Source organism: Zonotrichia albicollis, chromosome 6 (genome assembly GCF_047830755.1).
Source record: "Zonotrichia albicollis isolate bZonAlb1 chromosome 6, bZonAlb1.hap1, whole genome shotgun sequence".
NCBI classification, from domain to species: domain Eukaryota; kingdom Metazoa; phylum Chordata; class Aves; order Passeriformes; family Passerellidae; genus Zonotrichia; species Zonotrichia albicollis.
In genome coordinates this window covers 30,467,738-30,494,915 of record NC_133824.1, presented here as the reverse complement: position 1 = coordinate 30,494,915, position 27,178 = coordinate 30,467,738, and the positions used below count along the sequence as shown (strand labels likewise).

At 46.9% G+C, this 27,178-nt stretch overlaps 1 protein-coding gene across 5 annotated transcripts in view; it reads left to right on the top strand.

Moving 5' to 3' along the window:
- The first annotated feature begins 2,897 nt into the window (after positions 1 to 2,897).
- Positions 2,898 to 27,178, top strand: part of TYRO3 (TYRO3 protein tyrosine kinase) — a 42,019-nt gene continuing 17,738 nt past the window's right edge. The window contains exons 1-9 of one of the 5 annotated variants that reach the window (XM_074543007.1): positions 2,898 to 3,525; positions 6,769 to 6,952; positions 9,000 to 9,100; positions 13,101 to 13,271; positions 15,945 to 16,031; positions 19,969 to 20,084; positions 22,918 to 23,095; positions 23,557 to 23,699; positions 24,998 to 25,142. In XM_074543007.1, coding sequence (XP_074399108.1) covers positions 3,438 to 3,525; positions 6,769 to 6,952; positions 9,000 to 9,100; positions 13,101 to 13,271; positions 15,945 to 16,031; positions 19,969 to 20,084; positions 22,918 to 23,095; positions 23,557 to 23,699; positions 24,998 to 25,142 — 1,213 coding nt within the window. In that variant the 5' untranslated portion in view covers positions 2,898 to 3,437. Of the gene's footprint in view, positions 3,526 to 6,768; positions 6,953 to 8,118; positions 8,264 to 8,999; positions 9,101 to 11,437; positions 11,490 to 13,100; positions 13,272 to 15,944; positions 16,032 to 19,968; positions 20,085 to 22,917; positions 23,096 to 23,556; positions 23,700 to 24,997; positions 25,143 to 27,178 lie in introns of those variants that run through there. The other 4 variants (XM_074543010.1, XM_074543011.1, XM_074543008.1 and 1 more) reach the window with 4 other exon arrangements.

Genomic DNA, 27,178 nt, shown 5'->3' with positions numbered 1-27,178 from the left:
CAAGATGAGGAGTTATATTTGGGGCCTCAGAAGTGGCCACATTAAACACTATTATTATCTGACATGAGCAATCCATTATGATGGGTTTGACAGAGAATGGAGATAGTTTATTCTCAGTTTAGTCCTTTCCAGTGACCTGAAATGCCATTGCATTATCCAGTAGCTCTCAAGCTGTGTCCTTGTCAAATTTTGGAAAGTCCTCAGGGTTTGTGCTTCCTCAGTCACTGCATTCTGGGCCAACTTTGGGCCATTAATTTGAGAAGCCATCCCTAAGCTGCAAAAGCCCTCACACTCAGGGAGCTTCCTCCCATCACTTGCTGTAGCCTCTGGTGGTGACCAAGAAGCTGGGAGCAGCTCTTGTTCTAGCCTGGGACTAAATATGCTGGCTTCAACAGATCTCCCATTCAGGAAGCATCTGAATATCCATCCTGGGTCTACTACATTGTAGAGCAGAGCTACTCCTGTACTCCTGCAACCCTTGAATGCCACTTCATCCTTGTTCTTGCCATTGCCACGGCCTCCTGATGCAGGATGAGGAATCTGCCCCCTAGCAATGGAGGGGTTAATGCTGCTTCTCAAATCCCACCTCAGAGGATGGAGCAGACAAGTTCTTGAATCCCAGTGCAAACCAGGCAGCTCTATAGAAAACACCTTGTATAAAACACGAGAATTTTCTATCCAGTTGCAGACTGACTACTTCAACAGTGGAGCAGTGGTATATGCCAGCAGCTTTTGTTGAACTTTTAGGGCTATGGCTTCTTATGTGGAAATGGGGATTTGCTTTCTCACTGGGATAGCCTATTCCAGATGTCCTCTTGGGTCTCAGTAGTTAGAAAAGGCTTAACAGTAGAAGAAGGTGAGAAAGGCCAGGAAATAGTTCTCTTCCTTCTGCCATCTCACTTTCCCCTCCCTCCCTCCCTCCCTCTCTCTCTCCCTCCCTCCCTTTTGTCCTTTTTTCTCTTTTTCTTCATTTTCAGAAGTCTCCCAGCACTGGGCATTCACCTCTGGATTATGGTATAATAATAATAGGTATTCAGGCATTTTCTGGAATATACCTACACTTCCCACTGCGTCTGGTGAGATGTGGCAAAACACTGTTGCAGCAGAAGTAAGGAAAGAATGTAATCCAGAGAGCCAAAAGCTGTGTTCTGTGTGTGTGAACAGTGAGCACTGTCACTGATGTTACAGCCTGGAGAATAAAGCCATGGTGCTAATTCAGTGCCACAAGAGGCCAAGAGAGTTTATTTTTCTCCAGTTCCTAAAAACATTTAAGATTCACCAGTTCCTTTGCTTTCTGCATGGTGATACTGCACTCCTCTGTGAGTTTTCCCACTGCAGTTTGCACTTCAACTGGCAGTGTGTGCAGAATTTCAGTCCAGTTTTCATATGGCTCTTCCTGCCTATCACTGTTAACACAAAGTCCTTCTCAGAACAGCTGAAGTCAGATCTTTTGATGGGAAAAATCCTCCTTGGTCTACTGCTTCCAGCAAAGCTTTGCTCTCTTACACCAGCCCTGAATCTGGCCTGTGCCATGCTACAACTGGAGCACTTCCTGAGCCCATGGGACCAGTGTAGTGTAAGCCTCTGTAATTGTTGGGCTGTAAGAAATCCTTAGAAGGAAAACACCATAGAAACATGTCATTATTCTAATGGCCTTTTTTTTTTCTCATGAAACAGCTAAGATCTGCAAAAGTAGCTACCTTCTGGAGGGTGCTATTGCCCTAAGTGCAGGAACAGACCATATAGCTGGATGGATGCCTGGGGGAGAGGCAGCAACGACAGCAAGTGTGCATGAAGCTTTTAGCGAGCACCAGCACAAAACCTCTCAGCCCAAGAGCTGCAGTGATCCCCGCGATTTCCTGTCCCCAGGTGCAACTAGACTTCCCACAAGCACTCGAATGGATGGCTTCGTCAGTGTCTCCTCCCAGCTACCTCATTGCAGCAGGAGGCACTGGGGAGGGAATGACATTTCCATTCCAGTAATGAAATCTTCTTGGCATTGCTTCAGTCCCCTAGGAATTCCTATCAGAAATGCAAATTACTTGGGAGGGGGAGTGAAGATTAGAGTTTGGAATGGAATTATATGAGCTAGTTGTGCCTCAGTTTCTCCTTCCCCCTCCAGGGGATAGTGCAGATTCCCTGCGTTCCTCCGTTTAGCCAGGTTTCCACAGCGTTTCGGGTGCTGCTGGGCAAGTGCTGCACGCTGATGGCTGTGGCAGAGCTGGGAGCTGCATCGTGTTGTAACGATATTGCTCTTTATGGCGCCTTTCAACCCAGATTCTCACCGTAACTCCTACGAAAAAGCAGCGCTAGATTTTTAAAAAAACTGTTTGTAAGTGACTTTTCCCACGCCGTTCCACTAACCCTGTGGCAGCAGAGATCTCCCTCCTGAGCTCTCTCCCTATTTTTCCGCTAGTGGAAAAATGGTCAAGGCCGAGCCGATCCTGCCTGAAGGGCACGGGTGGATCTCCTCACCTTGCCGGTGCTCCTCCACAGCTCAGCTGCCGGGATGGGGTGACCGACACCCGCGGAGCAAGGGGCCGAACGGTGAGGAGAGTGAGGCCGAAGCGAGGAGCTGGAGAGGGCCGGCCGAGGGAGATGGGGCAGGGGGTGCTTGTGCATGAGGCGGGGCTCTGCTCATCCCGGCAGAGCCTCGGCTTGGGGGGGCTGAGTCCCGGTGGTGGCCCCAAGTCCTCCTCCCCTGGAGGGCCGATGGTGCGCTGGGGCTCCAGAGGGGCCACATGGATGTAGGGGGATGACCGTGCCCCGGCAGCTCCCGCGGATGTGGGTCATCGCTCCCGGCGCTCTGGAAACCAGGCCGCTCGGCGGAGCAGCCCTCGGGGGGCGCCGCCTCCACACACCTCCCGACCGCGGCCGCTGCCGCCCCACCCCGCCCCTCCCCGTCCCGTCCCGTCCCGCCCTCCCGGGGGCTCGGAGCCCCGGTCCCGTCCCGGGGCGGCGGAGCGGGGGCGGCGGGCGCGGTGATTCGCCGCTTCGGGGGCGGTGGGCGCCCGGCTCATGCATATTCATGATGTGATGTCAGAGGGGGAGCACAGCGCACGGTGACCGCCCGAGAGCGCCATTTCCTGAAGGAGGCGGCGGCGGCGGCTGGGCAGGGACGGACGGACGGACGGACGGACGGAGCGACCCACGGAGTGGCGCCGCGGCGGCCAAGCCGGCAGGGGGAGATCGCCCGGCGGCGGCGACGGGAGCGGAGTGGACCTGACCCGACCCGCGCCGTCGCCCCTCAGCAGGTTCTCCCGGGGCTCGCCCCGGCCGGAGCCAGAAGTTTGAGCGTGCCCGTAGCCTGCCGGGCGAGCCCGGAATCGGGCGGCGACGCGGGGCTGCCCCAGCCGCTGTCGCCGCCGCCGCCTGCACGGGCGGTGGGAGCCCCCCGCGGCGCCGGGACCAGGGGAGAGGATGGTGGTGCGGGAGAGATGGAGCTGAAGCGGAGCATGGCGATCCCGCGGCTCCTCGTGCTGGGACTCTGGGCTGCGGCACTCCGGGACGTCGCTGCCGTGGCAGGTGAGCGGGGCTGACAGCCCGGTGGCGGCGGGGCACTGCCCCCCGAGACCCCGGGTGCGGCGGGAGGGGCTGCGGGGCTCGGCTCCTGCCGCCGGCCGAGTCTCCCCGCGGGCAGCTCCCGCTCCGCCGCCTCCACGAGTGTCGACAGCCCGCTGAGGGTCGCCGGGCAGGAGCGGCCGGGGCGCCTGGTCCGCCCGGTGCGGCGGCCGCGGGGCCTCGGGCAGCCACAGGTGGGATCGGGGCCGGCGCATTTTGCCCCTCCCGGCCGGGCACGGGCGTCTCCGCCGCGTCTGTGGGACCAGCGACGTGGCGCTCGGGAGCCGGCGGGGAGCCCGAGCTGTGCGAGCCTCGCCTGGCTGCGAGTAATCCTCGCCGGGATTCGAGGAGGCATTGCTCTGGCGTGTGCCTAGCGCGGGCCGTCGCCGAGGAAAGCCGGGCGCTGGCGCATTCCTCAGTGGCTTTTGTTGGTTTTTTCCGCCATGAACTCGTTTTCCGAAGTTTCACACCCCGGTCGGCAAGGAAAGCAGCGTGTTGAAGCGTCTCGGCGCCCCGGCCAGCCTCCTCCCGACTTGAGCGGGAGTTTGGGCTCCGCGCTGTGTGTGGAGCGATGTGCGTGCAGTGGCACGGAGCTGGGGAGGCTGTGGCACAGGCTGCATCGCTAGATCAGTGTCCTAAGGAATCTGAGGAGCAAAAAACCCTGCATGCATGAGCAGACGTCTTCCTCTCTCTCCACTCCCAACATCACAAAAAACATATTCTGTTCCTAGGAATTAAAATATTCAGAGATAGCAAGTTTAAAAAGCAAACAAACAGATGTGTCATGTATTTTGACAACTAGTGTGTTCACTTGCTGTCAATTCAGACAATTGCTTGATAAGTAATTTAAAACAGTTCTATTTCCTACCTATACATTTCACAATCTGCAGCTCTTACAGGTAGGCTTGGCGGAACCTATTTGGATGAAATTACTTCTTGCACAGTTGAATCAAGAATGTTGTCAGATGAGAAATAGTGAGTGGGAGAGTAAAACGAGGAATAGGTGGAAATTAAAATTCTTATGCGATTCTTCCTGATACCTGCAGGAAGAGATGCTGCAGCCAAAACTGCGTTACTGACCTGTGAAGTTATTAAAAATACCTGACCTGTAATTCTTCATTTCGGTTGAAATTGATGGAGGGATTATACTTGGACAATATGTACAACTCTGACTGAACACTTGTACTGTATGTTAATTTCCTACATCATTGATTCCTCTGCTAACTGAAAACCATATAGAATCTCTAACAATATTTCCTGGTTTAATTTATGACTAACTCTTTCAGCAGGGCAGTCTGAAGGTTGTTGAGTAGTTTAATTTTCCATGAAGGCACCTGTAATGAAAATGTCTGTCAGTTTCTGCATGTGTAGCAGCCTGGCTATATCAGTTTTGTGTAACACAGAGAGAGCTGCTATGAAGCTTTCACGTATTATTCCAGTGCTTTGAGTTGTGAAAGGGAGGATTTTTTCTGGCATGCACTGGGACATGTAGTTTGTGTCACATTTAAGTAATGTGAGGTTAGATCATCCTCACCCAAGGTGATAAAATCCTTAGCCTAGCAAATGAGCTGTAGCAACTAAACTCAAATAATCAGCTTCCCAATTTTCCAGTGCTCCCCGTGAATTTGTTAAATGAATAACAGCAGATAGAAAGGCAAAAGACTGAGTGTCGGGAAACCAGCTGGGGAATCTCATTAAGGAAAGGAATAAAGACCTTCTGCCTGTGTTCTGGGTTTTCTCCTAGACTACTGGTACTCATCTGGGTACAGGCTGCTGGTGGCAGAGCGCTGGCTGGTCCCACAGTGCTGGCTCCCCTTCTCCCAGCTGTTACAACCACGCTGTGAGCTCCTCTGCTGCTCCTCTGCCCTGTGAGGTGGTGCCCTCGTGGCTGTGGGAGGGTGGCGTTTTAGCAAGGAGGGAAGTGGCAGATCTGAAATCTGTGTTGGATTGCTGGAAAGGCTGTAACAGAGTTTGAGAGCAACAGGGCTGCTCACTAAGCAGCACTTTCTGACTGGCTCTGTGGGTAGCAAGGCATCCTGCGAGAAGCTGACCAACCGGTGAACTGCGTGAAGTTGTAATGTACTGTGATACGTGGCCAGGCAAGAGTGATGGAGTAATTTTTTTCTGAAGGACGTGGAGTCCACTGCCAGGGCATAATACTGGACTAGGCTAGACCTGTTCTGGTCTGTCAGTCCTGTGCCACTGCATAGGAAATAGCCACTCTCCCTAACAAAACTAACTTTACATTTATTTTCTACCTTCCTGCTTTCCCACGGTCTCCTTTGATCTTCTGGTTCCTCCTTTATATGCCTGTCTTTCTTAAATGTGCTTAGATAGTTGGCTTCCATGTCTTCTCATGCTAACAAATTCCATACATTCACTTCTGCTTGAGGGAAACACTCCTGGTCCACCCACACACGTAACAGCGCTCCAGGGCAAATTCTGATCACTTCTGTGTCCATAAACCTGAGCAGCTTCACCAGCTCTGGCCCTGCTGCTTTGGGGTGCCAGTGGTGTAGCTCTGGGTACAGTGGGGTCCTTTGGCTGGGCTGAAGGGTCCTCCAGGCGGCTCATTCCGCACACACCCGCGTCACGCAACAGAAATATCTGTTCTCTAAACAGTTCTGCTCCTCAGTGAGGTATGGTGTGGAATAGGCGTTGTTTTCGTGGGTTTTGCAAATTGTAGAGAAGCTCTCTGTAAGGCAGGAGAACAGTGTATGCTGAATAACAAAACATAATTGATTCTTTCTCATATCCACGCTCTTTGCAAATGCGTACAAGGGAGCAAGCACGATGTTTTCTTAGCAGCACAAGAACAGCATAGCTTAAATCCAGGCCTGGGGAAAAGAGGGAGGTGTGGCAGCATGTTGAAGGGATGCAGTTAGCACTGCTGGAACACTGACACGGCGAAGCTCCCGGCATTTCTGTGCGTCTCTGCTTGGGCACTGCTCTGCAGAACATCACCCTGCTGTTACACGAGTTGAAAAAATCCCCATGTACATGCTGAACCACCACTTTTCTCCAGCAACTGTGCTTTCAGTGCTTGCATTTGCTTAGCAGATGTAGTAGAGCAGTGCTGAGACTAACACAGTCCTCTGCAGCGTGTGCTGGTAGGGTGCGTAATTCCAGACCACCAACCTAGAGTAATTTGCTGTACTCCAACCCCCCTTCTTCTGGGGGTGGGGCGGAGTAGTATTTTTTTTTTAGGTATGAAATTTACAGGACCTCCAATCAAATTAAAGGTGTCCCAGGGTCAACCCGTGAAACTAAATTGCAGCCTCGAGGGAATGGAAGATCCCGAGATGTTGTGGATCAAGGACGGAGCAGTGGTGCAAAGCGTAGACCAGGTGTACATTCCAGTAGATGAAGAACACTGGATCGGCTTCCTCAGGTACAACAGATGCAGACAAGGAAGAATATCATGGAAACTATTGCACAGTTTTCTGCTGTCAGCTATATCTCTGCAACTGCAGTGCCCTCAGTGGGGCAAAGTCCTTAGGTCTGCAGTTCACTGTGTGGCAAGGGCATAACTGAGAGCAGAACTGAAGCCACTGAGTGCTGAGATTTTATCCACTAGAACCATATTGGTTTTCTGACTACTGTGGGGACAGGTGCTTTGCTAATGCTTGTGATGCTTGAGACGTGACTTTGAGGTGAAAGGATGGTCTTGCTTTGTTTGTTCATCTTGTTCTGCCATGCAGCAGTATAAATAGGTTTTCTCTCGCACTCATCCTGTTCTCTTACTCTCTCTCTTGAGCTGTCAATTTGCCTAAAGGGTGAGGATTGTTGATTGAAATGATACTCCTAGGACTACATCCCCTTCCTTTCTTTGGGGAGGAATGTTTGTCCTCTGAACCATCACTGATTCATTTTGCAATGAATCCTAATTTATTCCTAATACATTTACACTACGTGATATCGGTCCTGACCCATTCAGAGGCATGAAACTCTTGTGCAAAGCAGATCTCTATACTTTTATTTGAGCAGAAGAGGGATGTACTGAGATAAACAAGACCCAAGGTTCTGCTCTGTCTTTTTTTATGCATTTAAAGAGCTTGTACAGACAAATATACCAACACCACACCACGAGAGCTCAAAACTGTTGGCTGACTGAGAATCACTCTTCCCCGAGCTCTGGCTTCGTCTCCTGTTACATTTCTTGGATTGACACTGCACAGGGTCTCCAATTCCAGCAACTACAAGTCTTTGTGTTAAAGCTTGTCTGTAAAAAACATTTTGGTAGGAAAAACATCTGTGCACAGTAAAACTATTGCATAACATTATGTTGTGGAAACAGTTTGTCTTGAAACTATACTGTTTACTTCCCCCCAGTTCCACGAGGTAACTCTGTCCTTCACAATCTCATTCTGATCTCCTTTCTTGCCTCTTGTTTTACTCTGCTGAGAACTCTCTCTGCAGCACCAGAGATAAGTTAGGGTGCTAAATCTGGATGCATCTGAACCTCTCTCTCCTTCTTCCTTTCTTCTTCCAAAGAGATCATTTCTACCACCCACCTGTGACTCTGCTGTGATCACTGTGTTTCAGAACATGGGCAGGACAGCTGATGCCATTTGAAGGTCCAGCTCTGAAAATCGGGCTGTAGTGGGTCCATTGTGTGCATTTCAGCAAACTCTCCCCCCTTTCTGTCTTCCTTCCTGAGACATCCTTGCCCTTCTCCTGGAGGACTGCTAGCCTTAGAAAGGTGGGCATCAGCTGTGTGGGGGATGCCTGCATGGCAGCAGGCGCGAGGCTGCACGGCCTGTGGGGAGCAGGCAGCTCTGGTGCCCTGATGGGCTCTCCGAGCCACACTGTGGCCTTTGGCAGCTGAGACCTCGCTGCTTTGTTACCAAATTCTGCCCCTGCTCACCATTCACCAGCATAACCCCTTGAAATCACAAACTGGGAGGCCCAAGGAGTTTTGCAGCGTGAGCCGCTCTGGAATCGGGATAGGGCTGAGCGCAGCTGAGGCAGGGGGACCCTTTTCTGCCCCATCTGTTCCTGTACAGGCTGGGCCAGTCCTGTTGCCTGAGGCAAAGCAGTCCAGCTCACCAGAGGTTTGCAGTGCAGAGTTTCCTGCTAGCTCAGATGTTGTAGGCCAAGCTGTTGCACTTGAAGGCTAGCTAGAGTCATGATTCAGGATGGAGATGACCTCTTCCTATCCTCAGAGGACACAGATGACTGGTTTTCTGCGAGAATGTTTTGGAGGAAGACTGTCTGCTCTGCAAGGACTTTCTCCACCCACTTTAGAGAGGAGCCTCCCATCTCTGCTGTTTTGCCATGTGCTTTGTGCTGGCTGGCTGTTGATCTCCTCCCCAGAGCTGGCTGTGTCTCAGTGGGTGTTTTCCATGCATCTGGTTTGCAAAACACTGGAGGGTCCTTTGGGGCAAAAACATGCTTTATCCACATAAAATATCGATATGGCTTTTGACTTTTTTCAGCTTGAAATCCGTCGAGCGGACAGATTCTGGGAAGTACTGGTGCCAGGTTGAGAACGGGGGGAAGAAGGAAGAATCACAACAAGTGTGGCTCATAGTGGAAGGTAAGGAGGAGTAGTAGTGCTGGTTTCCTTTCACGGCTGACCCACCAATATGCTCCAGGTCGAAGTGGTGAGAGCAGATTGCTCCAGTGACAGGCTTCTTGGCTCTGAACCATTGCTGCTGACTGCAGGGAAATCACTACAGAGCAGGAGTAAGAGCTAGGAGAACTGCTTCAAAGGGCAGAGCTGTCCGTTCATTGCCTTCTGGTTTTATTTTGGCGTGTTAGGAAACAAGATCTTTTTGTGCAAGCACATTTCTTTCCAGCTTTTAAATCTATTGTTGCGGTCATCTCTAAATAATTCATAGAATGGTGAATAGTTCAAGTTGAGTGGGATCCATGGGGCTCATCTGGTCCAACCCACTTCTCTAAGCAGGGTCACAGTCTGCTTCTGTGTGTCAGCCGAGCAGGTCTTTGTGGGCAAGCTACAGTTTTAACACAGTTGTGAGTTCTGTGAGAAGTGCTGTACTCAGCACTGCATAGCTGTGGCTGCTCTGTGTGGCACTTTTGTGTCCAGGGTTGTCTGATAGGAATGGCTTCTACATGGCTGCTAAATATCACCCAAGGCAGTGTGGATTGGTGTCTTCTTACTTTCTCTAGTTTCATTTCCCTTGAGCCATGATTCTGTTAGATCCTCTGTTAGGAGCTAGTAGTCATAGGATGGCTTAATTTTTGGTGAGGAAGTTGACAGGAATAATGCATTTTCAGCAAGAAGTAGTTTTTTGGATGTGTTTGGTAGCATTTTGGGGCAGAGCTGAATTGAGAGTCCTAGACAGGGGGGAGCAGGGAGGGTGTTGTGGGAGGTGATGTGGTTGGGGTGTTTTACAGCAAAGGTCTTGCTCACTCAGAGCATGGGAACATTCATAGCAGCTCTCACAAGAGGAGTAACACATTCAACCTTCCATAAATCCCAGGCTTTTGTCCACCTAAATTTTACAGCTTGAAACACTCTCTTGTGTGGAGTTTCTATTTCTATCCAATTACCACGGTCTGCTCCAGAGGTGGCTGCATTTGCATGGTGGGTGCATTAGGAGTGACTGGGTAGCTCAGCGTGCCAAGCTGAAGTAAACATGCTGGCCTTCTGGACTGCACAGGCAAAAAGTATCTAAGTCACAAAAAACCAGCTGCAGTTAGGTAAGGTGGAGTATGTTGAGAATGAAGTCCAAAGCTTACAGCTGAAGTGAAAAAAATGCAACCATTTGCCTTTATGAGAAGAACAAGTACAGCACAAGGTAGTTAAACTTGAACTGGGCATGTAATCATGTGTAAAGGGAGTTGGTGGATATAATTAAAAATTAACAAGTAGTGATAAGGGGTGGAGTTTAAAAAATGTGTCAGCTCTTAGCATAAGAAAGCACCTGGGTTTTCAGACCCACCTTCGCTGTTATCTCTGTGTATTTCTTCTCTGGAGGTGCCAGCTTTGTGTAGCAGTGGCTGCTCAATCAATAACAACTGTCCTCTGATTGAAAGAGGATCTTTACTCTGGTGATTTGCAGCCTTCACTAGGTGCTGACATGCCTCAGTGTGGCACACAAACAAATGTGGACTATTGGTGATCTAACTTAAAGTGAACTTGACTGCATTTCTATGCTGTGTAATAATATCTGCTTAGGTAGTCTGTATCTGCCAGATTTTCTAGCAATGGTATTTGAACTGTCTTTGTAATAAAAATGTTTGATCTTATGAAACACTTCTTTGAATTTACAAAACCAAAACTTTTTTGAACCTGTTTCCTGGTTTAGAAACTAGTCTCTGGCCTTGTTGAGAACATGATGGTGTTTGATGGCTGGAGAGGTGATCTCAGAGGCACACTGTGGAGTGTTAAAAAATGGATTGGGTTTCTTACAGAGCTTTCTGTCTCAAAATACACCTTTGACTATGTGGCTGTTCCTGGGGCTGCTAGCCCCCATTGTGGCTACAGTCAGAGACCAAGCCACACCTGTGTGGGCACATTCTCCTGAATCAATCAATTCTGTCTCAAAACTGCACATAAAAATCAGCCTTAAAGGTTGGATACTGCATTGGAAGAGGGGAATAGGTGGGATGATTTCCTTGATTTCCTGCTGATTTCCTGACTGCTGGCTGCTCAGTGCCTCCGTGGGGTGTCTGTGAAAAGGATGTGCTGGCACTCACCTCTTGTACCAGGAACTGGGAGGCTAAATGTGTCACAGGCAGCGAGCTGCCCAGGTAACATACAGACGGGGGCAGTACGAGTTCCTCAGCTGGATGAGTCAGCTGCACTGCTTCAGCTATGAAAGTTTTTAATTGTGGTCTTGTCTGCTCTGTTTAGCTGCTCCCAAAGTGAGAAAACCTGCTGAGCTGGGCAGGATCTTCCTGAAAGTTTACCTTGGGTGTCATGACAAATGGACAGGAGGCAGGGATCCTGCTCACAGGTAGAGAAATGGTGATTATTTTCCCCTTTAATCCTCCTTGGAGAAGGAAGGCAAAGCAGGCAGAGGTGTCACAGCTGGTATCTCAAAAGCTTACTCATTTTTATTGTTTATGTATGAATGCAATAAAAAAATGAAGTGAAATATGTCAGCAAAAACAAGCAGTATGCCATGACAATGGATATACGTGTCCTGAATATTAGCCTTTGCACAGATAGGCACTCTCATTCCTCAGGAGACTTGGGTTTAGACCTGTTTTAATCTGTTCATTTACTTACTACTCTAAGGGAAGGAGGCAAGGAAGGCACAAAGGAGCTGCTACCTGAAAGATGAAACTGTGACTGGCCAGTCAGTGAAAGACTGAGGAAAGCACTTTTGTCTGTAGCTTGCAGAAAATGTCAGGCTTCTAAATCCCTATTAGGCACCTGTATTAATTGCCTGCTGGTGGAGGTGCTTGGGCCTGTCATCTTTGGCCAGGGACAGACAGTATAATTTCAGCATGTGAATGCACAATGTTGTCAGCTCATCTGTTTCTGTGAGGCAACAGATCAGCAGCTTCCAGAACACACTTTTTCCAGCTGAGAATGCCTGATTTTGGTTGGGGTAAGTGGTGTTGGTAGCAGCAGTGTTCGACACACAAAGATTTCTGTATAGAAGGGAACTGACCATTTCTCTGGGCCTTCAGCTCTTCCAACAATCACCAGAAGTGACTGGCTGTCCTGCAGGGTCAGCACTGCTGCTGATGGCTGCTGAAATTTGTGCTACTGGTTTGGAGCAATGAAACCACAAGAGCTTTGGCATTGCCCATAAGAAGAACCACATCTCTTGATGTGTGGAATTACACTCAGCTATTGCCATTTAGAGATGACCTAAGGTAGGTAGCATTGCAGCTGCATTCTGCTCCCCGTGGGCCTGGCCTGATACCTGTTGTACCAACCAGGAGTCTTTCCATGGTGGGGAGCAGGTAATTGCTGAGAGAGCTGTGTCCGTGGATAGCCTTCAGCTCTGAAACAAATTACCCCTGGCTCCGAGGCAGCCTGGTTGTCGTGGTGTCACAGTGTGCTGGAAGGCATCTCCATTCAATTAAGCTCCAGAGAGAGCATTGTAAATGCTCCAGTCTCTCACCGCGAGGGTTCTTTCCTCATTCATGGCTTTGTTAAAGCCGGCAGTTCAACGCTTTCTCAAGCTTCAGTTTTTAATGCATGGCAAGAGGTATCTGCAGCTGGATTAGCTGTCTTTTAAAGTGGTGTCTGCCACCGCTTAAGTTATTGACTGTTGCCTCTTTAAACTCCATTCTCTCCAGCTGAAAAATTGAGAAAATACTACCACTAAAAGCTGTTTCATAGGGGGGTCTTGAATTGAAAGCGGTTTTTCAAAGGCATTGTGGGAAGCAAGCACTCTTTCTCTCTGACTTCCAGGAGTAGTAGTACTTAGGTGTTCCTGCCCTGAGGTGATGAAGCATATCTGACCCTTGGTTTTTGTAGAGGCCTTGGAGGGCGTCGGATTCAGCCTAGCAGCAGGACAGATGGATGTCCAGTGCTGGGCACTGGTGTTAATGAAAATAAACAAGAGGCGGTTGCTCCAGTTATTGTCACTTGTCTGTTGCTTTTCCAGGTGTGCCCTACTTTACTGTGGAACCTGAGGATGTGTCTGTGTCCCCTAATGCTCCATTTCATATGGCCTGTGCTGCTGTTGGTCCCCCTGAGCCAGTGACAATTGTCTGGTGGATGGGAGACTCGAGAGTGGGGCTTCCAGACGTCTCCCCCTCCATCTTAAATGTGTCAGGTAAGGCTGCTGCCACTGCAGGGGGTCACTTGAAGCATCAGAAGAGGAGAACAGCTCTCTTCTGATCGTGCCCTGTGCGTTGGGTAGCCACATATTGTGGGAATGATGTTTAGCTCTGCATTAAAGGCTGAGTGGTCGTGATCACACATGATCACACACAAGGATTATCTTGAGGAGTGGTGGTTGCCCAGTGTTTTTGCTGCTGGCTTGAGGCACACAGGCTCTTACAGAGTTTGGGTGGGCCTGGCACTCTTGCTGAAGATGCTGTTGAACAGATGATGCATTGGGTGCCTCTTGTTCCACCTCGTGGAGGGTGTTCATGGTTATATGAAGTGACTCTGTTGGTGCCATTTCTCTTGGAACTCTCCAAGCATTTGCATGTAGCAAATGCCATCCCCTCCTTCTGTGCATAGCCCTGCTTTCCCCTCTCTTACCCATCCCGATCTCTGTTCTTGCAGGCTTGCTGGATGCTTTTATCATTAAAATCTGACTGCCTCATGTAATTGGTACTTCAAGAGTGATTGTATCAGTGCTGAAATGGGCTGGTTGATACACTTCAAGACCAAGGTTTGCCCCAGAGCAGAGCTTTCCTCAGCAGAGTCAGCAGAAAAACTCAGGAGCCAGTAGGTGTTAGGGCCTCTTTTCAGACCACTTCCAGAAAAAGGTGATGTTTCTCTACCTAGAACTGACTGCAGCTACCTCTTGCAGTTACCTCTTAAAAGTAACTTCATTGTAGTTAGTTGTCAAACAGCCTGCTGTTTTATTATTATCAACTCCCCTGACCCAAAGTTTAACTAGTTATTTAGAAAGAAAAGGTTTTAAACTAAGAGTTGTCTCTGGGGCCTCTTTATCAGTGTTAATACAGTTACATCCAGGGAGAGTTTTTGTATGTCTTTGACCATCCTTTGAGCTGTCCAGTCCTATTCAGGCTTTCCTTAGAACCTTTTTTATTCACAAATCAAAACATGATTTGTGATTTGAAATGGTTTTAATCATCTGCTCCCTCTCTTAGGTAGCCACCAACGCTGTTTCTAAGTTGGAAATGAAAACTGCTCCCTTGTGATATAATCTGCCTGTTGAAATGGAAACTGAAAAGACAGATAGTCAAGAGGAGAAAGACAATAAAAAAATAACTCACCCCTCCTCCACTAACTCATCCCACAGTGCCTCACAAAATATCTGTTGTTGGGGGACAGTGGCTTGGAAGCCTGAAAAAGACATCTACTCCTAGTGATTCTCCAAACGAATTGCTATTTTATTTATTAAGTGTCTTCTGCACTCTTATTTGCTTCCAGTGTTCTTTGGGATGCCCCTTGGGCACACCCTCTTTCATTGCACTTTGGGGTGTCCCTTGGGCATATCTTGTCTTTGCAACTTGAAACATTAGCAGAACACAATCTGTATGGTTGGATTACCAAAGCATGTCAAAAGAGGCAGTTGGTAAGAAAACAAGCATTGCAGTCTGAAGAAAATAGTAACAAAATACTTGGCTAGAAAGCAAGCATTTAGAAGGTTCAGCAATGTTGTATTTGGAAAGCAGTGCTGGCATGGTGTTAGGGAACATGCAGTTCCTGGTTTGTGGTATATTTTGTATTTTCCTCAGGGCAGGGCTGTGTTAGGTTCTGTCTTGGGACAGGCCTACCACCTCAGGTGCTGCTCTGCTGTGCTGTCTGGCCTTCAGCCTCTTGGCAGCCTCTTCCTCTGGTTGACAGGGATGAGAATAGCACTCCCTGCTCTCTCCCATTTCACCTGCTTTGCAATGCTGTTAGTCTCAGGCTTGGGAGATGAGTCAATGGTCAGACACACTGTGCAAGCTGCTCTGTGCAGCTCTGAAATTATTTTCCTTCCTAAATTGTATGCCCACAATGAGCCAATCTTTAACTTTTCTCAGAGTCTTTTCGGGCAACTGGGGGCCAAGCCACGTGACAATAGCTGGTGGACACAGTTCTCCAGGCAGCCTTGCAAATCTATCTCAATTCTGATATATTTGCAATATCTGTGTGTGTCCTGGGACAGCCAGACATCGTGCCATGATGCCATGGGATGGATGGATGGATGGATGGATGGATGGATGGATGGATGGATGGATGCTCACAGAAGACATTCTGACTTGTATCACCCCTGGAAAGTGTTTCAGTGCTGAGGCAGTAGCATTTAACTCCTGCTTCCTTTGTGTGTCTTCAGAAGTCTGATGCAAGGTGGGGGACAGGTGGGCATTGACTAGAAATAGGCAGCATCTGACTGAAGGTTTGCCTGGGCTAATAGCCCAGTTGGAAGATGAATGTTGCTCAAGTGTAGGCTGAGACCCAAAGCATTGGGCTTTGTGTGAGCTCACAGTTCAGCACAATCCTTGCTCCAAAGATGCTCACCAGAATGTGAGAAGCAGACATCTACTACCTGAGCACTATGAGCTGCTGTCCTGACAGATTCTTCCTTCCTTTTCAGTGCTTTCAGATACTTCCATGAAAGCTTTTCTGCATTGCCACACTCCCTCCATTAAAAATGTGTTTAGCACATTAGTTACATTGAAATCTGCATGCCTTTGATTGGCACCCAGCTCACCCCTCCAACTGCCTGGAGCTGGATGTCACAAATAACTGAAATTCTGCTGAAGGTTGAAGCTGGATTATATAGCTATTTGTGTTTCCTTCCCTTTTCTTGGCTGCTCTCCAGGTATTAATCAAAGCACAGTTTTCTCCTGCGAAGCTCACAACGTAAAGGGATTGTCTTCATCTCGGACTGCCACTGTTCAAATTAAAGGTGAGAGACTGGGTGCCAGGGACTGGGCAAGGGCCTCAGATTTGCTCTCTGGGGAGGGAAAGTCGAGCTCCTTAATGCCAGGAGGTGCCTCAAGGCTGCCAGCACTGGCTGGAGCTCTCAGCAGTGGAAACAATGCTTTGTGTTCTAACAGCAGTTCCCACTTCCTATGCAGGGCTGTATCCCGGGCTATTGAAAATAATCCACATCGGATTCAGGAGTGGAAATGTGATGTCAAATGACAGCTTTTCCTTGAAAAGAAGAGAGCTGGGGCGATTAAGTTCTTTGTGAGAGATGAAGCTGATATAAATTTGTAGCAGGGAAGTCTTTCCCTCTTGGGAGTAGATGGGTCTTGTTAGAGCTAAAGAGGCCATTACTTCTGCTTGCTTTTATTAGCATCACATTAGATACTAGAAAAAGTCAAGAAGGTGATCACCAGTGGCCACTAAGGTCTGCTCATCCACATTGGGTTTATGAATTTTATTTTTGAAATTCTTTGCTCTTTAAAAGCTCATTGAAAACAAGTAATTCCTAGCCTGTGCATGACCAGTTGCCATTTGGAAGTCTCCAGGCTCATGTGACATTTCCTCTGTTCCTCCAGGTAACTGAAACAGGGATAATCAAAGCAATCAGCTCTTCCCCTCTTCTTCATGTTGAGATGCTTCTGCATTTGAATTTTTAGTCATGCTTTAATGCACTTTTAATTACGTGATCATCAGTTCCAGGAGAGGCATGGCACAAAAATAATTTGTTCCAAGTGGTAGCCTATTGCTCAGCAGAGATACAAGCAATCTTTTATGTACTGTAGTTGTAGTAGCTCATGTTCATTAAAGGACAGATCGAAATCCAGCTGTAACCTACTGCTCCTGGAGTGTGTTTTTGTTCAGGACATTGTGGTTACTGCTATGCCAAGAATGCAGAACGTTGCACTAGTAAGATTTATAACTTAATTTAAAACCATTTGGAGTTGTTGCCTTAAAGGCTTGTCTACACAGCGCAGTTAGCTATTATAGAATATATCTTCTATGGATATTTTATCCTGGGATAAATTTAATTCACAAAGCTATTACACTTTAAAAAATCTTGTCAAGCCATACATTGAAAAAAAGAATTAGCATAAACAAGCTTTTGAAGTTTTTCATTTTAATACAGATTATTATTTTTTTAACCATTAATAAGATGAAGAAGTAACGACCTCAGAACTCTCTCATTTCCCAGCAATTATGTTTAGCTGAAAAGTGTTCCTCAGGGATCATCAGCTAATGAATCCACACAGCCTATTTATGGGGGTCATATTGCCATCACACACTTGGGTCACACACACATGTTCTAGAGCTGAGAAAGAGCAAGCTTAAGTCACTCAGCTAACATTGCACCAGATATGGCAAGTCCCAGAGACAAAAATTCAGGTTTTGAATAGCAAGTCCAGTGCTGTATTCATAAAAGTAATGTCTGTAGTACCTCATACATATGTCTAAAAACGTAGTTATAAATTTACCTAAGTGACGAGGCTTTTCTAAATAGAAAAGTTTTGAAGATCTAGTATAGCCCTGTTAAAATTAAAGCAAAGCTCCTACACAGCAGAAATAGGGCAGGTCCAAATAATGTTTATTTAGTTCTTGGTCCTATGAACATGCAGAATTCAAGGAAGTTACTTCTGGATGTAGCTGTCTGCGCATGCATGTTCAAGGCCTTCCTCTCTTACACAAACCCATCTGCTGATGAGGACTCTAAATCTTTCTACAATTTATTAAACAATTAGTTTCTTCTGTGTTTCCAGAGGCAAATATTTTTGCTAGGACATTGTCAAACTGTTAACATTTCTTCCTATTTGCTCCTATTGTTGTTCATTATCTATTCTCTGTAGTGCCCACAATGTGCTGGGTGTACTCCAAGCAGAAAATTACTGTTATTGTGGCCCACGGTCCCCAGCCATTACAAAGCCCCATTGTTCAGCCACTCTCTAAGCGCAGAGGAAGCTAACTCTCTTGTGTTAACACTCAAGGTCCTGTTTTCTGACAGGCTTTTCTCCCCTTTATGTGTGCAGCTAACACTTTTAGGGTTGTATCCCGTGTTTCAGAGCACAACAGGAAACAGCCACCCACAGTTTTTTCCCAGGAGATGAGGGGATAATGCATCCGGCCATTGCCTGCAGTTAGGGGAAGGTGCTGGCAATCCAGCCCTCCTCAGCCACTGTCTCCTTCACACAGGGAGTGTGTTAGCAGCTGGTTCTTCTCACTGGTGCACAGCACATACCTCCTTTGGGCCTGCCATCCTGCGTTGAAAAGTACACGTTCTGCTAAACCCAAAAGTTACAGGTGTGTCTGCAAAAACTTGAGTTATGGACAATGTTTCAGCAATACCCAGTAAGCAGTAAAAGCAGAATTTTTTCCCCTTAAAGACCCTACAGACCTGAACACAAAACATCAAAAGAGAATGAAACAAAGATGCAGGAAAGTCTTAAGTTAACTAACTAATAACTCATTGACCAGCTTCCATCCCAGACCCTTGGTCTGCTGCTCCACCCCCCACCCACACACCCACACATTATCTAGGTGCCAGGCTCTGCCCTGGGTCCTGGTAACTGGTTAACCAGACAACAAAGGCTTTTTAGGGTTAATCTGTGTCACCATCTATTTGTCTCCTCCAGGCCCTCTGCAGAGACCTGAGTGTTTGGGCTCTGCATTTCTCTTGCAAGATGGCCCTGTGGATATGCTGAATGCAGCAGTATTGTGGTTGTCCTTGGTGCAGTGAAATACAAAGGTGCTCTGGCAGGGTAGAAGATGCAGCTGGAGAAATCCCAGCTTGCAATTGCTTTTCCATTGCTGCTTTCTGATGGATACAACTCAGGAGGCATGGAAAATTCAATCTGCAGGCAGAGCCTTGTCCTGAGGGTGGGTTTCTGAAAGAGGACTCCTGAGGTGTACAATTTGTTGAGGTGCTGCAGGAAAACTCTTACAAGCACCAGCGTACAATTTTTTAAAATGAGAAGAAGGTCAGGAGAGAGGTTAGTTTTCATGAAGCTGCTAATTTTGTCAGGAGTGAAGTGCCAGAATGAAAACTCAGAGGTGAAAAAGAGGTGGTGACCGGAATGATAGGAATTAACTATGTGGAATTGCAGTGAGAGGAAAGGAGAAATCAAAGGGAAGCATCAAAGATCCTAAAAGGAAGCTAAGCAGTTTGGTGCTGTGCTGTGGTGGTAGGAAGCATGAGCATCTGACTAACTGTCCAGTCTTGGAATCCTGATTTTGTTCCTGGCCCTGCCCTTAATTTGTGGAGTGGTATCAGCCATGTGTGGCAGTGTGACAGGCACTCCCCTTGGCTTGAATTTCCCCTCTGTAAAACAGAGTTTATTCATCCCAAGCCTGAGGAGGCAGTTTTCAATCCAGGCTCTGTCCCCAGGTGTTTCAGTGGGAGTTTGCAGTGGACACCTGGAGGCAGCACAAAGAGGTCTTCTGCAAATCCAGCTCCAGGGTATTCAGGTCACTGCAGCAAGCCACCCTCCACCTGGTGCTGGCAGAGCTGGTGTCAAGGGCTGGACTGAGAAGCCGAGGTGGGATTTTAAAGCCCTGATTTAGTTCACAATGTGGGTCCACAGGCAGCTGTGTGCAGGGCTGAGTCATGCCCTGCAATGGAGGGGGAAGGGAAGAGAGCTGAGTAGCAAAGGTGCAAACATCACACACTGGCATTGCTATCAAAGAGATCAACCACTGCCTGTATGCATCTATAGACAGTGATGAATGGCTGACAATAGCTTGTCCATGTTAAAATAATAGTTTCACTCACAACAATTCAGGGACATTCTCTAAAGATGTGGTATTTTAGCACATTTCTGTTAGTGATTTCATTGCGTAATTTTTAGCCTCAAGCCTCTTCCATTTCCACGTGAATACCTGCTCAGTTCTGTGTACACTGAAAGGTCTCTTTGTTTCCTTTCCAGCCATGCCTCTCCCGCCTCTCAATGTGACTGTAAGCCAAGTCACCAGCAGCAATGCCAGCGTGGTCTGGGTGCCAGGATTTGATGGCCGTGCACCTCTCCATTCTTGCACTCTTCAGGTATGGCCTCTCTGCCTTGTGCCCTGCCCTGCATAAATAATTGGACTCTTCTAAGCCACATTTCCTGGGCTATCATTTGCTCTCCCAACATTTTAGCCGTGTTCCAATTCTTACTTCAGAGCCTTAAAACATAAAAACTTAACAGGAGGCAACTCATAGGTGCCAAAGAGCAGGTCATGAGCTTCATGCTCAAAAGCTAGTTGTTAAGGACTGGCCACATTCTCCTGGCCAGCAGGTTATCAGTTGCTTCGTGGCAGCTGCTCCACAGAGGTTATTACACTGCAGCACACGTGGGGCACACAGCACTCTGTGGGAAGTGCCCTGGAGCAGCTGTGGCTGCAGGTGCCCACCCTTCCTGCAAGGAGCAGTGGCCCATGGTAGCTTGTTCCAGGGCAGGTGCCTGTGAGTCCCGTGCCAAAGCAGGCCTGTGCTGTGGGATGCCAGAAGAAGTGCAGGAATTCGCACATACTGATGAATCCAAGGGATGAGTAGCTTGCAGAGTATAGGATGTGGTACAGGAAAGGGAGGAATGATGGAAGCAGAAGGCAGATTAGGCTTTTTGATACAAGATCAGGCCTATTTGCATGTCTCAGAGCAAATTTAAGCCCTGTCTCTAAATTTTGATTGGTTTTCTGTTGCTAAAGACCAGTTCTTCCCAGAAAATCAAGCTTGATACTATTCTGTAGCTCTGCTAGGTGCAGAGTACTCCACATCTGTGAAAAACTGGTCTGCTCCTTGAAGTTCCTGAAAACAATGGTATGTGTCCAACCTCAGGCAGCATTAGTTTCTATCATTGCATACTTAGCTGTAGAATCAGATCAAAGAGCAGGTAGCCCAGTGAGAAAATAAATGGTGATACCCAAAGCAGGCTGTGCAAACACAGCTAGGCACATTCCCCATGGATTTATTTGCCAGGCCCCTATGCTTTCCCTACCTGATTACAGCAGCCTTATGAGCTGGAGTGGAATTTTTATGCAGTCTTGCCAACTATGCAGAGGAGGATTATAAACTTAAGGTATGCTGGAAGCAGTCTAGCTAATTTACTTGTAGTCCTCTTTTTATTTGAGGGGAAACCAGAAGTTTCATGCTCTGATGTTTATTATATTTCTGAAGTAAAGGAAATAATAATTTAGTTTCAACTCACTGGCAGAAAGAACTCCTGAATGCAGCTGGCCCTGGTTTGTGGGTTTTGTTGCTACTTCTGTTCTTTTTTGCAGTTGAAAATACTTTTCTTCCTCTGTTTGACAATGTCAGTTATCTCGGGCTGGAACAGCCTATTCTCTCTGGCTTGCACGCTGCAATGCTAATCATTCCGGGGTTTAAGTTCTCCCTCACTTTTGGCAGGGGCAGGGCTGGGGGATGGGACATGTGGAAAAGAGGCTGAATCAGAGCAGCCCAGTTTCTGTCAACTCAGCAGTCTCTCACCCCTTTTCTAAGCCTTTTCTGTTCTATTTGGGGAGGACAGAGTTCCTGCATTTGAGTCTGGGAGCGGGATAACTTGGCAATGACCCTGCACTGTCAGAAAACTGTGCTTCCTCTAACTCCCACATTGAGAGAGTCTGTGCGAGGCATTGACCTACATTTCCATGTGAAAATGCACATGTTCCTGGCTCCTCATGATTGCACTTGTGCCGGGAGTCTCCCAGAAAGAGAAGGGGGATTGGAAGTTTGCTGTGCTGTTCTGGCACTCAGGCATTGCAGCGGGTGCCCCAGGAGCGCCGTGTTCAGACAAGCAGATTGCCTCTGGGGACAGGGCAGGGCATGGCAGTGTTTTCTGACTGCTAAGCCAAGTTCCAGGTGTGAAAGGGGCAGATGCACTACCACCAGCTCTTGGGAGTGTTGAACAGAAATACATCATCTAGCAGACAGGGTTTAACAAAATAGTTGTCTTGTTTTTTCCGTGCTGCGGGTGACAGTGATAATGACAACAATATGCTTTTCTACTCAGGAAACTTGAGATTCTTCCTTTCTACCAGCCAAATAAACCAGTGTGCCAGAAGTGTATGTGAGAGTGAGCAGAAGGGCAGTGAGAAAGGAAGAAGGGCTGCCATATAAAATACATAAAGTCCAGATGACTTTTTCGCTTTTGTCAGTACATCTTGCTTTTACTCTCTGCTTTGCTATTTTGCATGCACTTGAAGAGAAAGTCTGAGCCTGGGAGCTATGCAGTGATTTCTGCTATTGTTAGTACAAAAGTAGGAGCATTCACTCTGTCTGTACATTAAAAGCACACAGTGATATCAGATTTAAATTAACATTCATGCTGCTTTAGAGCTCGGATTTGGCAACAAGAAAAAGAAAGATGTAGGAGTGGTAAGAAGTTTTTTTCCAGTTTAATTTGAAACAAGTTAGTTGAACCAAGTTAACTATGTCTACCATACCTCTCATCCACTACAAAATTGAAAATATATAAAGTTCTGGAAAAAAGAGTTGAGCAAAAGGTGACAGTAGGCAACAGGCAAGTTGCTCTACTGGTTTTCATTGCCCAGATTTAAACAACCCTCAGAAGCTGGCTGCTACCACTCAAAGTGATAAGCACATTTAGTTTTCTTTAAAGGAATAATAATCAACTGTAGAAAGTGTAACATAGGGAAGGAAATGTTTTAAAATATGGAACCAAATTTTCATCTGGTGGAAAATTTCTGTACTGCCCAAAATGATGTCACTTCATGATTCTTAGTTTGACAAGTCCCATTTCAGTATTTTAAGCACTACTGGTGCTGTATCTATTGTTACACATCCCTAAACTGACAATTAAATGAATTCTTATCCATGTGGACATGTTAGTCATATTGTTTATGGTAACAGTCATCTCGTTTCACTCTTGGCACAGGTATCTGAGTCCCCAGGTGGCCAGGAGGTGTCCACTGAAGTGACCCCAGTGCCGCCCTTCTCCTACACCGTGCAAGGCCTGAAGCATTCCACCAACTACAGCGTCCGTGTGCAGTGCAGCAATGAGATGGGCAGCTCCCCTTTCACTGACAGGGTTTATTTCCAGACCCTGGAGCTTGGTAAGAAACAGCAGACAAGAACAGGACAGCAGTTCTGAACCTGAAAAAGAGACTATTATAAATGTCATTAACTCCTTGCTGCTTCTGCAGTATGGGAAACATTATGCTGTTAGATTGCTAATGCATTCCAAGGGTCTCCCAGAGCAGAACAATAATACACAGTCCCAAGTGGTAGCAGCAATGATGTGTAACACAGGGCTTTACCCAGCCATGGGGTTTCTGCATGCTGGTCCCATTAGCTCTGTGAGATCCGTGGGATCTTGAGAGAAATGAGAGGTGCTGACCTGTCTTCTCCACTTGAAACCACACACAGAGTGCTGGTGGTTTGCAGAAGTTATTCCCTCTCCTGACACCCTCTCTTTTCTGGATGATCTCAGGAAAGAGGGTGAAACTGCCATTTTCAGTGTGGATAGTGCCTTATTTTCCTGCACAAGTGATGGTGTTCTGTTCTCTGCTTTCAGCTCCAAACAGCACCCCTCAAAATATCCATGTTATTCAAAGAGATCCTGGTCTAATTTTGGAGTGGGAAGGTGTGACTCCAGATGTGCTGAAAGAAAATGTCCTGGGATACAGACTGGAATGGATTCAGGATAATGTAACTCAGGTAACAGATTGAGAAGTTACTGAGCCATTGAGCACAGAATTACAGAAGGTTTGTACTAAATTTTCTAGGCATTAAGGTCCCTCATCCATACCAGGGGATTAGTTTACTGACACTGCTTTTGTGTAAATGGATGCATTCTGACATTAGGGAATGCCCCATTATTTGACTTCAAGATATAGGACCATTTCCTCCTTCCTGCCATATTCAGAATTCCTTCACTTGAATGTTCATCTGCAGACAGACCAGTTCTCTGCCATTCCTTGCACAGGCAGGACAACAGAGAGAATCCATTTGTCTGTCTCTGCCTCTTTCTGGGCTGTCCAGCTCAGTACAGGATGTGGGCTTTCTGTCTCCTGTGACCGGGCCTTGGCTTTCCAAATGCTAGCAGCAAAGGTGTATTTAACAAGTGAATTGTTATTGTATTTAACAAGTGAGTTGTGCTGTAAATCACAGAAAGAAGGTTGTGGATTCCTTAGCTTCATTTATAATACTTAGGGAGTTGAAAGGACCCTGACAGGGTAGAAGGCCTTTCATTTATTTGTTGGCATTGACCTTTCCCAGGTATCTATCAGCCTTTGAAGTTCACAGCATTTCTTATGGTTTCTAACTTCCTAATAGATGTTTACCCAGTGCTTATTAATGAAGAGCAACCCTGTAATAGTAGACAGCTAGAGGGAAAAAAGAATTATTTCCTATTTTGTATGACCCATTTCACACTAGGTCAGCGTCATTGACTTTGTGTGATGGTATTTTGAGTTCTCGTTGAATTTACTCTGTGTCAGTGGTGGCAGCCAAATGTTCATGGGTTTGCTGTATGAGGAAGGTCCATAAAACTACTGAAAATATCTTGACCTTGCCATTGTAAGTGAAAATTTGGGCTGAAATTCAGAAGCCATTCAGGATTTGGTCAGCAAGTTAAAACAGACAGACAGATTCCTCCCTTGGATTAAAACCACCAGATGCATTACAGTAAACCACAAGAAGGAGGTATATCTTTTAATAGCAGAAAAAAACCCTATTTCTATAGCAACGTGCATGGGAGGACTTCAAAGGAAGAAATTATTAAACCTCCTATCTCCCTTATGCCTTGGGAAACTATTAGCAATTTTTGGGAAGAGAAACCCAAGACAACCGCCCAAATCTCAGGCAAAACTGAGATAAGGGCCCAGAAGTCACAACTCCCAGCCCTTGTTATAGTGCCAGTGAAGTACATGTTTGGTACTGTTTTGGTTTAAAGGTGAAGTTTTACATTAGATGCCTTTGAAAACAGCTCACTGTTCATTGTCATTTGCACTCAGGGGGAGATGATTGTGCAGGACACAAAAGCCAATCTCTCCATGTGGAATCCTCTCAAAGACCTCATTATCAGGGTGTGTGTGCTGAACTCTGCAGGGTGTGGGCCCTGGAGTGACCTCTTCCTGCTCGAAGCCCAGGAGGTCATGGGTAAGTGTCCACTATTTTCTCCCTTCACTTGGGGAAAAAAGTCAGAAATACTGGGACTGCTGTTTTTTCACAGTATTTTTCTTTCAGTGCTTATTACTTACATGTGGGGTTATACAACAGCACACTTCATCAAGGAGACTAGAAATTCAATAATCTTCAAAGAGCTGGTATAAACAAAACAGCTTCTGGCCTCCACTGTGTCTTCTTCGAACAGGGTTTTACTGTGCTTAGTGCAGAGCAGAAGGGCAGACACAAGAGAAAATATGCAAATTAGGATTTACACAGATTTACACAAGTAAACGTGGCAGAAGACTTCTCCAGAAGAGATTGTCTTCTTTGATTTAATTTTATGACATTCCTGACTAGTTTTAGTGAAGCCTGATTTAAACTGTGGCCACATGGGGGTTCATAATGGTTTTACTGGATGTGTATATGTTAAATCAGTTTAGCTGTCTCCATGGAAAAGCTGAGCTACTGGTAGAAGAGGAAGATGATGGTACAGATGCTGTACCATGCAATCTGGACCATGTGGATGGGTTTGTTGAGAGTAAAGGACATGCACATGTGGAGTGCACTCCTAGTGCTGAAGGGCAGTTGGGCTCACCTGGGGTGATTTCCTGGCTGCTTGTGTTTCCCTGTGAGTGGGAGGTAAGTGGCAGGCAGGCTATGAAGTAAGACAGGATGTTATATGGGGAGATGGATAGAAGGGAGAAGGGAAAAGTTCCTGTTTGTGAAGGAAACTGTAACAGAAGTAAGAGGAAAATGTTCCAAATAAAGATACAGATTGGTGATAAGAAGTCATAGAGGTGTGACTGTACAAAAATTCCACATTCTCCTGAGGTTTTGTTTCCAAGTGGCCGTGGCAGGACAAGATATCTAATTTCTAAGTCTATCTAATATCAAAGTCTCTAATTTCTGATGCTGACCTGTCTGCTGCTGCTACCTTCTCACTCTACATGTCTCTGAGGAATCACATGGACATTGATCTCTCCTGATCTCTCCACGCTGAGGGATGGCAGGGAGACTCAATAGAGGAGTTCCCAAGCATGCCGGAGATGGGGATACAGGTGGAGCAACCAGTAGAGAACTGTATCCTTACTTGCAGTAGTGCATTTAGTGCCAGTTTTAGCATGCACATTACTCAGGTCCTTTGGCAGCCCAGTTCCTGTGACAAAGTCAGCACTGAAGGTCAGGTGTGAGCATGCAGTCACTGTGGGATCAAAGCCCTCAAATTATTTAAAAGAGATTGAAGGGGTGGGAAGGTTCAGAGCTGAACCCACTGAGGTTGGTCACTAGCTCCATCAATTTTTTTCCTCCTATTTTTTGATTGGGTATTTTCTGTGGCACCCAAATACATACAAAAGTATCTGAAAGAACCAGGGTTTCCTTTGGAAAACAGCCATCACTGGCAAGAAGCCCCAGGGAATGTTTAGGGTTTGCATTTTACGGGGAGCTGGAATGGGGTAATCCTGAAAGCACTATATGTTGTTGCTTGATTGTTTTTATTTACAAACCACTTCAAAAAAAGCAGCATCGGGAGTGGTGCTTGTTTTGGCCAAATGCTGTCTGGAAGCACATGTATTTCTTCACAAGTGTAATAGGCTGGAAGTAAAAGTTCACTGTGGAAACACTGACAGGCCTTAAGCAGCAGAGCTGCAGAAAGACTGCAGTTTTGTTTCAGGCCTGGTAGAAAACATAAGTCGCTTCCTTTCCTAAAATAGCAGCCTGGCACTGGTTGCTTTATGTGAGAAATGCCAGGGGTGGTTTCTGCCCAGCTCCCAGTGTGGCAAAAAGGATGACTAAGCTCGTATAAACTTTAAGTCAAATTTGTCATCACAGCAAAGCTAGTGGGAGCTCCACCCTACTTATGCAGAGATCTTGAGTGCTGTTAACAAAGATTGTTTTAATATTTTGAGAAACTTTCTCAGAAGAAACCTCTTTTTTCATGGCAGAGTGAGGAACAGAGTGGTGTAATAGCTTTTTCCTATCTGTAATCTTCACAATTTTAGGCAGAAGACTCTTGGATTATGTTCTTT